The sequence below is a fragment of the Ovis aries genome, chromosome 21, assembly GCF_016772045.2.
Source record: "Ovis aries strain OAR_USU_Benz2616 breed Rambouillet chromosome 21, ARS-UI_Ramb_v3.0, whole genome shotgun sequence".
NCBI classification, from domain to species: domain Eukaryota; kingdom Metazoa; phylum Chordata; class Mammalia; order Artiodactyla; family Bovidae; genus Ovis; species Ovis aries.
In genome coordinates, this window is record NC_056074.1 from 21,610,741 (window position 1) to 21,625,331 (window position 14,591).

At 38.8% G+C, this 14,591-nt stretch overlaps 1 protein-coding gene across 7 annotated transcripts in view; it reads right to left on the reverse strand.

Moving 5' to 3' along the window:
* The window catches only part of NELL1 (neural EGFL like 1), a 1,034,396-nt gene that overhangs the window by 806,027 nt on the left and 213,778 nt on the right, over positions 1 to 14,591 (reverse strand). For all 7 annotated transcript variants that reach the window (XM_060403970.1, XM_060403968.1, XM_042238438.2 and 4 more), the window contains exon 5: positions 12,753 to 12,849. In XM_060403970.1, the coding sequence (XP_060259953.1) occupies positions 12,753 to 12,849 (97 nt within the window). The remainder of the gene's footprint in view (positions 1 to 12,752; positions 12,850 to 14,591) is intronic.

The window sequence follows — 14,591 nt, forward strand, 5'->3', positions numbered from 1 at the left end:
ATTCAAGAAAAATATTTACTTCTGCTTTATTCACTATGCCAAAGCCTTTGACTGTGTGGATCACAACAAACTGTGGACAATTCTTAGAGATGGGAATACCAGACCACCTGACCTGTCTCCTGAGAAATCTGTATGCAAATTAAGTTAGTAGACTGCAAACAGTTAGTAGACTACTTCTGCCTATCCTTTCACTGAAGGGGTAGTCGTCAGTATCATGGCTTTATTTTACAAGTTTCTGTCCTAATTTTTAATCTTGCATAGAATCCAAGCCATTCTCCATATCCCACACAGAATGTTGAAATTTAAGACTCTAAATGGAACTCTTATATATTGCTAATGAGAGTTTAAAATAATATAGCCATTTTGAAAAGTAAATTGGCATTTTTTGATGATGTTAAACATACATTTAATATTCTTGTTGCTATTTAGTACCTAAGTCATGTCTGATTCTTCTCAGCCCCATGGACTGTAGTCCACCAGGCTCCTTTGTCCATGGATTTCCCAGGCAAGAATACTGGAGTGGGTTGCCATTTCCTTCTCCAGGGGATCTTCCTAACCCAGGCATCAAACCTACATCTCTTGCATTGGCAGGCGGATTCTTTACCACTGAGCCACCAGGGAAGCCCTACCCTTAAGATACAGGCTAGCAATCCCACTCCAACATATTTACCCAAATGAAAATGAAAATGTTTTTTTATAAATAGCCTATATGCAAACGTTTTAGTAGCTTTATTCATAAATACTCAGAACAACCCAAATTCTCATGAACTGACAAATTATAGTACATGCATACAATAGAATTGGAATGCAACTCAGCAACAGAAAAGAATGAATCTTGATACACACAATAGCATGGGTGAATCTCAACATATATACACACACATATAAATTATTCCATTTATAACACATTCTGGGAAGGGCAAAATTCTAGGAGAAGGCAACAAATCATTGATTCCTAGAGATTTAGGATAAGGAGAAGACTTGAACAAAGTGCAGTACAATGGAATTTCTGGAGGTTATCAACAATCCTTTATCTTGATTACGATGGTATACATGACTGTATAAAATTCCTAAAACTCAGAGAACCATAAATTTAAAGGGAAATTGACTTTATATTAATTATACCACAATTTTCAAAAAAGGAAAAGGAAAAAAAGCCCAAGATCAAATGGTTTCACTGGTCTACCAAACATTTAAAGAAACATTAATGCCAGTCCTTCTAAAATTTTCAAGAAAAGTTAGAGGCAGAAACATGCTTAAACTTATTTTTCAAGGTTAGTATTACCCTGATACCAAAGCCAGAAAAGAACACTACAGAAAAAGAAATCTATACACCAATATCCTTGATAAACATAGATGCTAGGGGCATGGTCCTGAGATGGCAGAGAAATAGGACAGGGAGACCACTTTCTCCCCCACAAAATCATCAAAAGATCAGCTGAATGTTGAGCAACTTCCAAAAAACAACTTCTGAATGGTAGTGGAGGACACCAGGCACCCAGAAAGGCAGCCCATTCTCTTCGATAGGAGGTAGGACAAAATATAAAAGACAAAGAGAGAGACAAGAGAGCTAGGGACAGAGACCCGTCCTGGGAGGGAGTTGTGAAGGAGGAGAAGTTTCCCAACAACAGGAAACCCTCTCACAATGGGTCTGTGGGGAGTTTTGGAATCTCAAAGGGCAACATAACTGAGAGGGAAAAAAACAAAAAACAAAAAACAAAAAAAACAAACCCACAGAATACGTACCTTAACCAAAACTCCCAGCAAAGAAATACTCCAGACACTGGCATCTGCTACCAGCGAGCGGGGGAGGTGCAGGTTGCATGCTTAGGGTAAGGACCTGGTCTGAATGCCCTGAGGACTATCTGAAGGAGCTAAGGTGAGATAGCAACCCAAACTGTGGGATAGCCTGAGAGAGGAAAAAAATAAAACAGAGAGAGAACTTTTCCGCGAAAAGTTCTAACCCAAGGCGGAGCTTGGCCGACTCAAGGAACAAAGGATTGAGCAAATACCAAAGGAGAGCTAGCCAGCTGTGGACTGGCCCATCTGCCTGCAGGCAACATCCAGGGCCAGAAGGCTAGAGGCAACCTCAGCCGCAAAAATGGCATCCTCCACCAAACTGGGAGCAGGCTCCCAGTTGTTAACAAAGTCTTCTGGGATCCTGGACGGTTGACATCTACCAGGATGGTCGCAGCCTGAGATCAGCCCCCCAGAGGAGACACATGGCACACCTAAGACGGTACTCTTGCTGTGCACCCAGGAAACCGAGAAGCTGGGAACAGGGGTGATAAGATGCACCGTACACCTGGGACAGTGTGCTCGCCAAGTACCTGGTCGCCTGAGCTCCTCAGACCTGAGAAGGGTACAAAACACAGGCCTAAATGAGTCTGTGCCTTTGTGGAGTACCCAAGAACCTGAACCTGAGCAGCTTAGACCTAGAAAGTGCACACAACCCAGGGCCTGCTTTGGACAGTTCCCCTTCAGAGCAACCTGGAGCCTGAGCAGTGTAGCCCGGGAAAGCACACGTGCTGTGAACTGGGGCAAACCCAGTGTGGTCCAGACACTGCGAGCATTCCCCACACATGCCAGTGATATTTGTTTCCACTGTTCCTCCCTCCCCACAGCACAACCGAACAAGTGAGCCTAAATAAGTGACCACCTTCACCCCAATGTGTCAGGGCGGAAATTAGACACTGAAGAGACTAGCAAACAGAGGAAGCCAAAATTAACACAGAAGAGGGAGCCACGCTGGAAGTGACAGGTGCAATAGATTAAAACCCTAAGTAAACATTGACTAAGCACTGGAAGGGGCCTACAGACCTTGAGGAGGAGGATAAGCTGGAACAAGGAACTATCTGAAACTGAACTGACTCCAAACTGCCCTCAACAGCTCTAGAGAAATTCCTAGATATATTTTCACTATTATCATTTTTTTATTTTTAAGTTCCTTATTACTCCTTTAATTATCATTTTTATAACCTACTTTTCAGTTCAGTTCAGTCACTCAGTCAAGTCTGACTATTTGCAACCCCATGAATCTCAGCATGCCAGGCCTCCCTGTCCATCACCAACTCCTGCAGCTCACTCACTCCGGTCCATCGAGTCGGTGATGCCATCCAGCCATCTCATCCTCTGTCGTCCCCTACTCCTCCTGCCCCCAATCCCTCCCAGCATCAGAGTCTTTTCCAGTGAGTCAACTCTTTACATGATGTGACCAAAGTTCTGGAGTTTCAGCTTCAATGTCAGTCCTTCCAATGAACACGCAGGACTGATCTCCTTTAGGATGGACTGGTTGGATCTCCTTGCAGTCCAAGGGACTCTCAAGAGTCTTCTCCAACACCACAGTTCAAAAGCATCAATTCTTCGGGGCTCAGCTTTCTTCACAGTTCAACTCTCACATCTATACATAACTACTGGAAAAACCATAGCCTTGATTAGACACACCTTTGTTGGCAAAGTAATGTCTCTGCTTTTGAAAATGCTGTCTAGGTTGGTCATAACTTTCCTTCCAAGGAGTAAGTGTCTTTTAATTTCATGGATGCAAACACCATCTACAGTGATTTTGGAGCCTAAGAAAATAAAGTCTGACACTGTTTCCACTCTTTCCCCATCTATTTCCCATGAAGTGATGGGACCGGATGCCATGATCTTCGTTTTCTGAATGTTGAGCTTTAAGCCAACTTTTCCATTCTCCTCTTTCACTTTCATCAAGAGGCTTTTTAATTCCTCTTCACTTTCTGCCATAAAAGGTAGTATCATCTGCATATTTGAGGTTACTGATATTTCTCCCAGAAATCTTGATTCCAGCTTGTGCTTCTTCCAGTCCAGCGTTTCTCATGATGTATCCTGCCCAGAAGTTAAATAAGCAGAGTGACAATATACAGCCTTGACGTACTCCTTTTCCTATTTGGAACCAGTCTGTTGTTCCATGGCCTGTTGCTTCCTGACCTGCATACAGATTTCTTAAGAGGCTGGTCAGGGGTTCAGGTATGCCCATCTTATTCAGAATTTTCCACAGTTTATTGTGATCCACACAGTCAAGGGCTTTGGCATAGTCAATAAAGCAGAAATAGATGTTTTTCTGGAACTCTCTTGCTTTTTCCATGATCCAGCAGATGTTGGCAATTTGATCTCTGGTTCCTCTGCCTCTTCTAAAACCAGCTTGAACATCTGGAAGTTCGCGGTTCATGTATTGCTGAAGCCTGGCTTGCAGAAATTTGAGCATTACTTTACTAGCGTGTGAGATGAGTGCAATTGTGCGGTAGTCTGAGCATTCTTTGGCATTGCCTTTCTTTGGGATTGGAATGAAAACTGACCTTTTCCAGTCCTGTGGCCACTGCTGAGTTTTCCAAATTTGCTGACATATTGAGTTTAGTACTTCCACAGCATCATCTTTCAAGATTTGAAATAGCTCAACTGGAATTCCATCGCCTCCACTAGCTTTGTTCGTAGTGATGCTTTCTAAGGCCCACTTGACTTCACATTCCAGGATGTCTGATTCTAGGTGAGTGATCACACCATCATGATTATCTGGGTCATGAAGATCTTTTTCGTATAGTTTTTCTGTGTATTCCTGCCACCTCTTAATATCTTCTGCTTCTGTTAGGTCCATACCTTTTCTGTCCTTTATTGAGCACATCTTTGCATGAAATGTTCCCTCAGTATCTCTAATTTTCTTGAAGAGATCTCTCATCTTTCCCTTTCTGTTGTTTTCCTCTATTTCTTTGCAGTGATCACTGAAGAAGTCTTTCTTATCTCTTCTTGCTATCCTTTGGAACTCTACCATCAATATTTCCTAATATTTGGAAATATTTGGAACATGATAAATGCCCACCAAACCAAACAAAAAAGGAGGAGATAGGGAGTCTACCTGAAAAGAATTCCGAATAATGATAGTGAAAATGATCCAAAATCTTGGAAACAAAATGGAGTTACAGATAAATAGATTAGAGACAAGGATTGAGAAGATGCAAGAAATGTTTAACAAGGACCTTGAAGAATTTAGAAAGAGTCAATCAGTAATGAATAATGCAATAACTGAGATCAAAAGCACTCTGGAGGGAACCAACAGTAGAATAACTGAGGTAGAAGATAGGGTAAGTGAGGTAGAAAATTTAAATAGAAATGGTGGAAATAAATGAAGCAGAGTGGAAAAAAGAATGAAAAGAAATTAGGACAACCTCAGAGACCTCTGGGACAATGTTAAATGCACCAACATTCAAATCATAGGTGTCCCAGAAGAAGAAGACAAAAAGAAAGGTCATGAGAAAATACTTCAGGAGATAATAGTTGAAAACTTCCCTAAAATGGGGAAGGAAATAACCACCCAAGTCCAAGAAATCCCAAGAGTCCCAAGCAGGATAAACTGAAGGCAAAACACCCCAAGACACATATTAATCAAATTAATGAAGATCAAACACGAAGAACCAATATTAAAAGCAGCAAGGGAAAAGCAACAGATAACATACAAGGGGATTCCCATAAGGATAACAGCTGATCTTTCAATAGAAACTCTTCAGGCCAGAACGGAATGGCGAGACATACTTAAAGTGATGAAAGAGAAAAATCTACATCCCAGATTACTATACCCAGCAAGGTATCCAACATGAAGGGGATCAAAAGCTTTACAGACAAGCAAAAGCTGAGAGAATTCAGCACCACCAAACCAGTTCTCCAGCACATGCTAAAGGATCTTCTCTAGACAGGAAACACTGAAAAGGTTTATAAACTTGAACTCAAAACAACAAAGTAAATGGCAACAGGATCATACTTATCAATAATTACCCTAAATGTAAATGGACTGAGTGCCCCAACCCAAAGACAAAGACTGGCTCAATGGATACAAAAACAAGACCCCTATATATGTTGTCTACAAGAGACCCACCTCAAAACAAGGGACACATACAGACTGAAAGTGAAGGGCTGGAAAAAGATATCCCATGCAAATAGAGACCAAAAGAAAGCAGGAGTAGCAATACTCATATCGGGTAATTTAGACTTTGAAATAAAGGCCATGAAAGAGACAAAGAAGGACACTACATAATAATCAAAGGATCAATCCAAGAAGAAGATATAACAATTATATATGCACCCAACACAGGAGCACTGCAATATGTAAGGCAAATGCTAACAAGTATGAAAGGGGAAATTAACAGTAACACAATAATAGTGGGAGACTTTAATACCCCACTCACATCTATGGATAAATCAACTAAACAGAAAATTAACAAGGAAACACGAACTTTATATGATACAATGGACCAGTTAGACCTAACTGATATCTATAGGACAATTCACCCCCCCAAAAATGAATTTCACCTTTTTCTCAAGTGCGCACAGAACATTCTCCAGGATAGATCATATCCTGGACCATAAATCTAGCCTTTGTAAATTCAAACAAAACAAAAATTGAAATCATTTCAAGTCTCTTTTCTGACCACGATGCAGTAAGATTAGATGTCAACTACAGGGCTAAATCTATTAAAAATGCAAACATATAGAAGCTAAACCACATGCTTCTGAATAACCAACAAATCACAAAAGAAATCAACACAGAAATCAAAATATGCATAGAAAAAAATGAAAATGAAAACATGACAACCCAAAATCTATGGAATTCAGTAAAAGCAGTGCTGAGGGGAAAGTTCATAAACAAACAAGAGAAAAATTAAATAAATAACCTAACTTTACACCTAAAGCAACTAGAAAAAGAAGAAATTAAGAACCGCAGGGTTAGCAGAAAGAAAGAAATTATAAAAATTAGGGCAGAAGTAAATGAAAAAGAAACAAAGGAGACCATAGCCAAAATCAACAAAGCTAAAAGCTAGTTCTTTGAGAAGATAAATAAAATAGACAAATCATTAGCCAGACTCATCAAGAAACAAAGGGGAGAAGAATCAAATCAACAAAATTAAAAATGAAAATGGATACATCACAACAGGCAACACAGAAATACAAAGGATCATAGAGACTACGATCAGCAGCTATATGCTAATAAAATGGACAACTTGGAAGAAATGGACGAATTCTTAGAAAAGTATAACCTTCCAAAACTGAACCAGGAAGAAATAGAAAAATCTTAACAGACCTATCACAAACACAGAAATTGAAACTGTAATCAGAAATCTTCCAACAAATAAAAGCCCAGGAGAAGATGGCTTCACAGGTGAATTCTATCAAAAATTTAGAGAAGAGCTAACACCTATCCTACTCAAACTCTTCCAGAAAATTGCAGAGGAAGGTAAATAGCCAAACTCATTCTATGAGGTTACCATCACCCTAATACCAAAACCAGACAAAGATGCCACAAAAAAAGAAAACTACAGGCCAATAGCACTGATGAACATCCTTAACAAAAATCCTTAACAAAATTCTAGCAAACAGAATCCAACAACATATTTAAAACATCATACATCATGACCAAGTGTGTTTTATTCCAGGGATGCAAGGATTCTTCAATATTCACAGATCAATCAATGTGATACACCACATTACAAACTGAAAGATAAAAACCATATGATTATCTCAATAGATACAGAGAAAGCCTTTGACATTCAACATCAAATTTCAAAATCCATTTATGATTAAAAAAAAAACCCTCCAGAAAGCAGGCATAGAAGGAACATACCTCAAGACAATAAAAGCTATATATGATAAACCCACAGCAAACATTATCCTCAATGATGAAAAACTTAAATAATTTCCCCTAAAGGCAGGAATGAGACAAGGGTGCCCACTCTCACCACTAATATTCAACATAGTTTTGGAAGTTTTAGACACAGCAATCAGAAAAGAAAAAGAAATAAAAGAAATCCAGATTGGAAAAGAAGTAAAACTCTCACTGTTCACAGATGACATGATCCTCTACATAGAAAACCCTAAAGACACCACCAGAAAATCACAGGAACTAATCAATGAATATAGTAAAGTTATAGGATATAAAATTAGCATGCAGAAATCCCTTGCATTCCTAGACACTAACAATGAGAAAACAGAATGAGAAATCAAGGAAACAATTCCATTCACCATAGTGACAAAAAGAATAAAATACTTAGGAATATATCTACCTAAAGAAACTAAAGACCTATCTATAGAAAACTATAAAACACTGATGAAAGAAATCAAAGATGACACAAATAGATGGAGAAATATACCATGTTCATGGATTGGAAGAATCAATATAGTGAAAATGAGTATACTACCCAAAGCAATCTATAGGTTCAATGCAATCCCTATCAAGCTACCAATGATATTTTTCACAAAACTACAACAAATAATTTCACAATTTGTATGGAAATACAAAAAACCTCAAATACCCAAAGCAATCTTGAGAAAGAAGAATGGAACTGGAAGAATCAACCTGCCTGACTTCACACTATACTACAAAGTTACAGTCATCGAGACAGTATGGTACTGGCACAAAGACAGACATATAGATCAATGGAACAAAACAGAAAGTCCAGAGATTAAATCCATGCACCTATGGACACCTTATCTTTGACAAAGGAGGCAAGAATATACAATGGGGAAAAGACAATCTCTTTAACAAGTGGTGCTGGGAAAACTGGTCAACCACTTGTAAAAGAATGAAACTAGAACACTTTCTAACACCATACACAAAATAAACTCAAAATGGATTAAAGATCTAAATGTAAGACCAGAAACTATAAAACTCCTAGAGGAAAACATAGGCAAAACACTCTCTGACATAAACCACAGCAGGATCCTCAATGACCCATCTCCCAGAATATTGGAAATAAAAGCAAAACTAAACAAATAGGACATAATTAACCTTAAAAGCTTCTGCACAATGAAGGAAACTATAAGCAAGGTGAAAAGACATCCTTCAGAATGGGAGAAAACAATAGCAAATGAAGCAACTGACAAAGAATTAATCTAAAAATATACAAGCAGCTCATGCAGCTCAATTCCAGAAAAATAAACCACCCAGTCAAAAAAATGGGCCAAAGAATTAAACACACATGTCTCCAAAGAAGACATACAGATGGGTAACAAACACATGAAAAGGTGCTCAACATCACTCATTATCAGAGAAATGCAAATTAAAACCACAATGAGGTACCATTTCACGCTGGTCAGAATGCCTGCTATCAAAAACGTCTACAAACAATAAATGCTGGAGAGGGTGTGGAGAAAAGGGAACCCTCTTAAACTGTTGATGGGAATGCAAACTAGTCCAACCACTATGGAGAACAGTGGGGAGATTCCTTAAAAAACTGGAAATAGAATTCCCATATGACCCAGCAATCCCACTTCTGGGCATACACACTGAGGAAACCAGAATTGTTTGAAAAAACTGGAAATAGAACTGCCTTATGACCCAGCAGTCCCACTGCTGGGCATACATGCCGTGGAAACCAGAGTTGAAAGAGACACGTGTACCCCAATGTTCATCGCAGCACTGTTTATAATAGCCAGGACATGGAAACAACCTAGATGTCCATCAGCAGATGAATGGATAAGAAAGCTGTGGTACATATACACAATGGAGTATTACTCAGCTATTAAAAAGAATGCATTAGAATAAGTTCTAATGAGGTGGATGAAACTGAAGCCTAATATACAGAGTGAAGTAAGTCAGAAAGAGAAACAGCAATACAGTATATTAACACATATATATGGAATTTAGAAAGATGGTAATGATGACCCTATATTTGAGACAGCAAAAGAGGCACAGATGTAAAGAACAGATTTTGGACTCTGCGGAAGAAGGCGAGGGTGGGATGATTTGAGAGAATAGCATTGAAACATGTATATTACCATATATTGAAATAGATCCAGGTTCAATGTATGAGACAGAGCACTCAGGGCCAGTGCACTGAGATGCCCCTGAGGGATGTGATGGGGAGGGAGGTGGGAGGGGAGTTCAGAATGGAGGACGCATGTACACGCATGGCTGATTCATGACAATGTATGGCAAAAACTACTACAATATTGTAAAGTAACTAGCCTCCGATTTAATTAATTAATTAATTTTTTTAAAAGACTAGATTGGAAAAAAATAAAAACATAGATGCCAAAATTCTTAAAATACTAGCAAATCAAATTTAAGAGTACATTAAAAGAACATGTACCAAGGTCAAGTGAGATTTGTCCCTGGGATGCAAGGATGCTTCAAGTCATGCAAATCAATAATTGTGATATACCACATTAACTGAACTGAACTGAACCACATTAACAGAATGAAAGACAAAAAGCATATGATCCTATCAATAGATGTAGAAAAAGCATCTGACATAATGCAGTATCCTTTCATGATAGTAACATCCAAATTGGGCATAGAAAGAACATAGTCCAACGTAATAAAGGCCATAGTCAACATCATACTGAACAGTCAGTGACTGAACACTCTTATTCAAAGATCAGGAATAAATACTAGGTGTCCATTCTCACCATTCCTATTCAACATAGTACTTGAAGCCCTATATAGAGCAATCAGGCAAAAAAAGGGGAACAAAAGGTTTCCAAATTGGAAATGAAGAAGTAAAATGTAACTGCCTGTAGATATGATCTTATACACAGAAAACTCCAAAACTCCACCAAAAAACTTTTAGAACAAATCAATGAAAGTCTGTCAAACTGTAGGGAACATAATCAAAATATAAAAATCAGCTGCATTTCTATACACTGACAACAAAATACCCCAAAAAGAAATAAAACAATAGCATCAAAACTAATAAAATACTTAGGAATAAATTTAAGGATATGAAAGATCTGTACACTGAAAACTGCAAGACTGACTAAAAACCTGAAAAAGACACACATGCATGGAAACGTATCTCATATTCATGGATCAGAATAATTACTACTGTTAAAATCCCTCACTACCCAAAGTCATCTGGAGAGTCAATGCAATCCCTATGTAAATCCAAAAGGCATTTCTCACAGATACTGAAAAAAAAAAATCCCCAAATTTGTTAAAGCCAAATAGGCATTGTAAGACCCCAAATAGCCAAGGTAATCCTGAGAAAGAAGAACAAAGTTGGAGGCACCATACTTTCTGATTTCTACTTGTACTACAAAGCTATAGTAATCAAAATATGATACTAGCCAAAAATAGACACATAATCCAATGAAACAGAATTGGGAACCCAAAAGTCAATCCTTGCATATATGGACAACTGATATTTGCAAATCACAAAGCTGATAAGCGGTTAGTATCTGAAATATACAAAGAACTCATACAACACAATAGCAAGAGAAAGTCTGACTTTAAAATGGGCAGAGGAACTCAATAGACATTTCTCCAAGGAAAACATACATTTATACCCCCAACAAAAAATTTTAAGAAGACATGGTATGTATATGTATGTGTACACATACAGAGTAGAATATTATTCAATCATGAGAAAAAATATCCTGCCATTTGCAACAACATGGATGGACCTTGAGGGCATTATGCAAAGTGAAACAGTTCAGATAGAGAAATACAAGTAATGCATGGTATCACTTATATGTGGACTCTAAAAACCTGATTCACAGACACAGAGAATAGAATGATAGTTGCCAGGGTTTAGGGGAAGCGGGGAGAGTGGGCAGGTATTGGTCAAAGGATACCTTCCACTTATAATACAGCATAGTGATCACAGCAAATAATACTGTACTATAAACGTGAAAGCTGCTGAGAGTAATCTTAAATGTTCTCACCATGAAAAAGAAATGGTAATTATGTAATGTGATGGAAGTGTTAGACCACATTATGGTGGAAATCATTTTGCAATATATTACATGTGTCAAACTGAAGTACACCTTATACATAATGTTGTATGTCATTGACATCTCAATTAAGTTGGAATAGATAAGTAGATTACCAGAAAAAGGAATAAATTTAAATATCTAACTCTTTGGTATTGGCAGACATCCCTTTGGTTTTCACTTCCCTCCATATATTTAGCATCTAAGGATCTCCCTTCTTGTAAGTGCAATGACAAGTCTTAAAAGATTTTTGTTCTATTTTATCCAACATTTATAGGCATTTTGAAGCAAAAGGATTTCACAAATATCTAGTCTACCATATGGCCAGAAGCAAAATTCTGCCATTCTATTGAAGTACAAGACTATCTTAAAATTTCATGATGTTTTTTAACTTTTTCAATTCACTTTATCACTGAGTCCTGATGCTTCTATGAAGCACAATAATGCACTTATTGTATTACACTCTTTATAGACAGGAAAACCAAAACTGATGGAAGTTGAGCCATTTCTTATTATTTATCTAAACTAGACATCTACCCCAAAACTGAATTAATAAAGATTCTGAGAATGAAAAGGAACTTGAAGATTACCTTAAATCTTCCAGAAGTAGAGCAATAAGGAACAGTTTGAGGATTATTTACATTCTGGAGGACTTCCCTGGTGGCTCAGATGGTAAAGTGTCTGTCTACAATGCGGGAGACCCGGGTTCGATCCCTGGGTTGGGAAGATCTGCTGGAGAAGGAAATAGCAATCCACTCCAGTACTATTGCCTGGAAAATCCCATGGACAGAGGAGCCTAGTAAGCTACAGTCCATGGGGTCGCAAAGAGTCGGACACGACTGAGCGACTTCAATTACTTACATTCTGATTCATCCATAGTTGACAGTAGAGTGAAGTGTGTGACCTCGGGCAAGTCATTGAAGTCTCTATCTAATCTCAAAACACCCACATCATAGAATTGCTGTGACAATTAAGTGCATACGTTCACATCAAGCACATAGAATAGCACGTTGCAAAAAGTAGAAGGTAGTGCTTACTTTGAATAAACCGTGCTTTTGGTTGCGCTGACCAAGCCACAAATTGCTTCCAGGGGGAAGGTTGGTCTCAGGAGGGTCTATCACACGTTCATAAATCCTGTAGGAGCAAAGAACACAGTTACTAATAAAGAGGTTCAAAGCAGAACCCAAAGGTACATAGATATTGTTGGAAGTACTCAAGGCATTTGCTGCTGGTATAGAGATGGAGGCAATATGGGGTACATTTTAGATGACAGGTAACATAATCAGGGATCTGTTCCTGACAACACTTGGAAACATTATCTGGGGCCCTCCCAGCTTTCTATGTTGGCTCTTTTTGCAGAGAAAGAAGAAAGAAGGTAACATTTTTGCATATCTCCTCTGAGTAATGAATTTTATATAACCTCTGAGTAAAGTGGTTTTACCCATTTTTCAGGCGAGAATGTTGAGGTTCAGAGACCATAAAGAAGCCAACCAAGACAGCCAGTGTAGAGAACTAGGTTTAAAGAAGGTTGAGAAGTGCTTGCAAACGAGACTCTCAACCAGGGCTGAACATTCTTGCAAACGAGATGTTCAGCTAAGAATCCTGTTTGTTCCCATGGAAAAAGAACATTGCTTGCACACAAGGATGTTTCTCTGATTCCTCAATAAGAACAGACCTTGGGACAAAACGGATTCTAAGTTGATAAGGAAGTTCCCCAAAACAAAGTCTTAGCTGCAGTAAATAAGCCAAGGTAAAGGTTATCTCGCCCTGCGCCTGCGCACTGTATAGTCTCTAAATCGTAGTGCTTGGCAGCTTGCCCTGTAGGGTGTTGTGCAAGGGATATAAAATAAAGCAGCTGTAAGAAGCGAGTGTTAAAAATATAAAGATTTAAACCACTCTGCAGTGTTGGTGTTTCATTCCGTCGCCGGCAGCCAGAGAAGAGAAAAGTTGGGATGAGAATCTATCTGGCCTGGCTGTGCAGCCCATGCACCCTCCTCTGTGCTCTACGACTCTCTGACAGCTTTATCCAGCTGCTACTTATTTCTACAGTAATCTCCCAGACCCCATCTAAACAACTGAGGAGCAGCTGCCCACATGATAATGAGCTTCCTGTACAAAATCAAGTAAATAAAATAATCATCCAATGAACAAATATTTATTGAGCATTTCTTTATGCTTCAAGCTCCTTTTAAGGCAACAGAAGATAGAGCAATAAACCAGACATACAAAGTCCTGTCCTCATAGAGCAAAAGAAAGAATTCTGCATAAGAAGAAGAATCTTCGTGTGATACATGAAGACACGGAACTAATACAGAGGAAACAACCATCTCGGGATCTTTGCAGGCACTGAGAAAACCTGCTGAAAAGCAAACTGTCTCAGTTACTCTGCCCTCCCAAGCTCCATGTTAGTCAATAACAAATCCTGAAATATTGCTCTCTTTAGAAACAATCCCTGCAAACACCAGCTGAGCAAAGGCCTCCACCTCACCTCTGGCAAGTACCTTCCAGCACCTGAGTATTGAGAAGGGAAAGGAAGAGCTCAACTAAGACTTGAACCTGTCTCCATAGATGCTCAGAAGAGGCTGAGTGTGGTGAGACTTAGGGACTGCCTCTTGCCAGAGGGTTCTGAATTTCTCCATCAGCTTTCAGTAGTAGAGTGCAGAAGAACTGGAGAACTGTCCAGTTACATCAAGGCCAGTGAATTATTGCAAGGCTGATGCAGCTGGGATCTATCACATTGCAGCCTTAAGCTTATGTCTTAGCCACATCATCCATTACTCTCCTGTTCCCCAACAATATATACAAGGTATCCAACTGACAAAGCTCTAAATATATCAGATCCTTCTGTACTAATTATCTTTCTGTTATAAATGGAG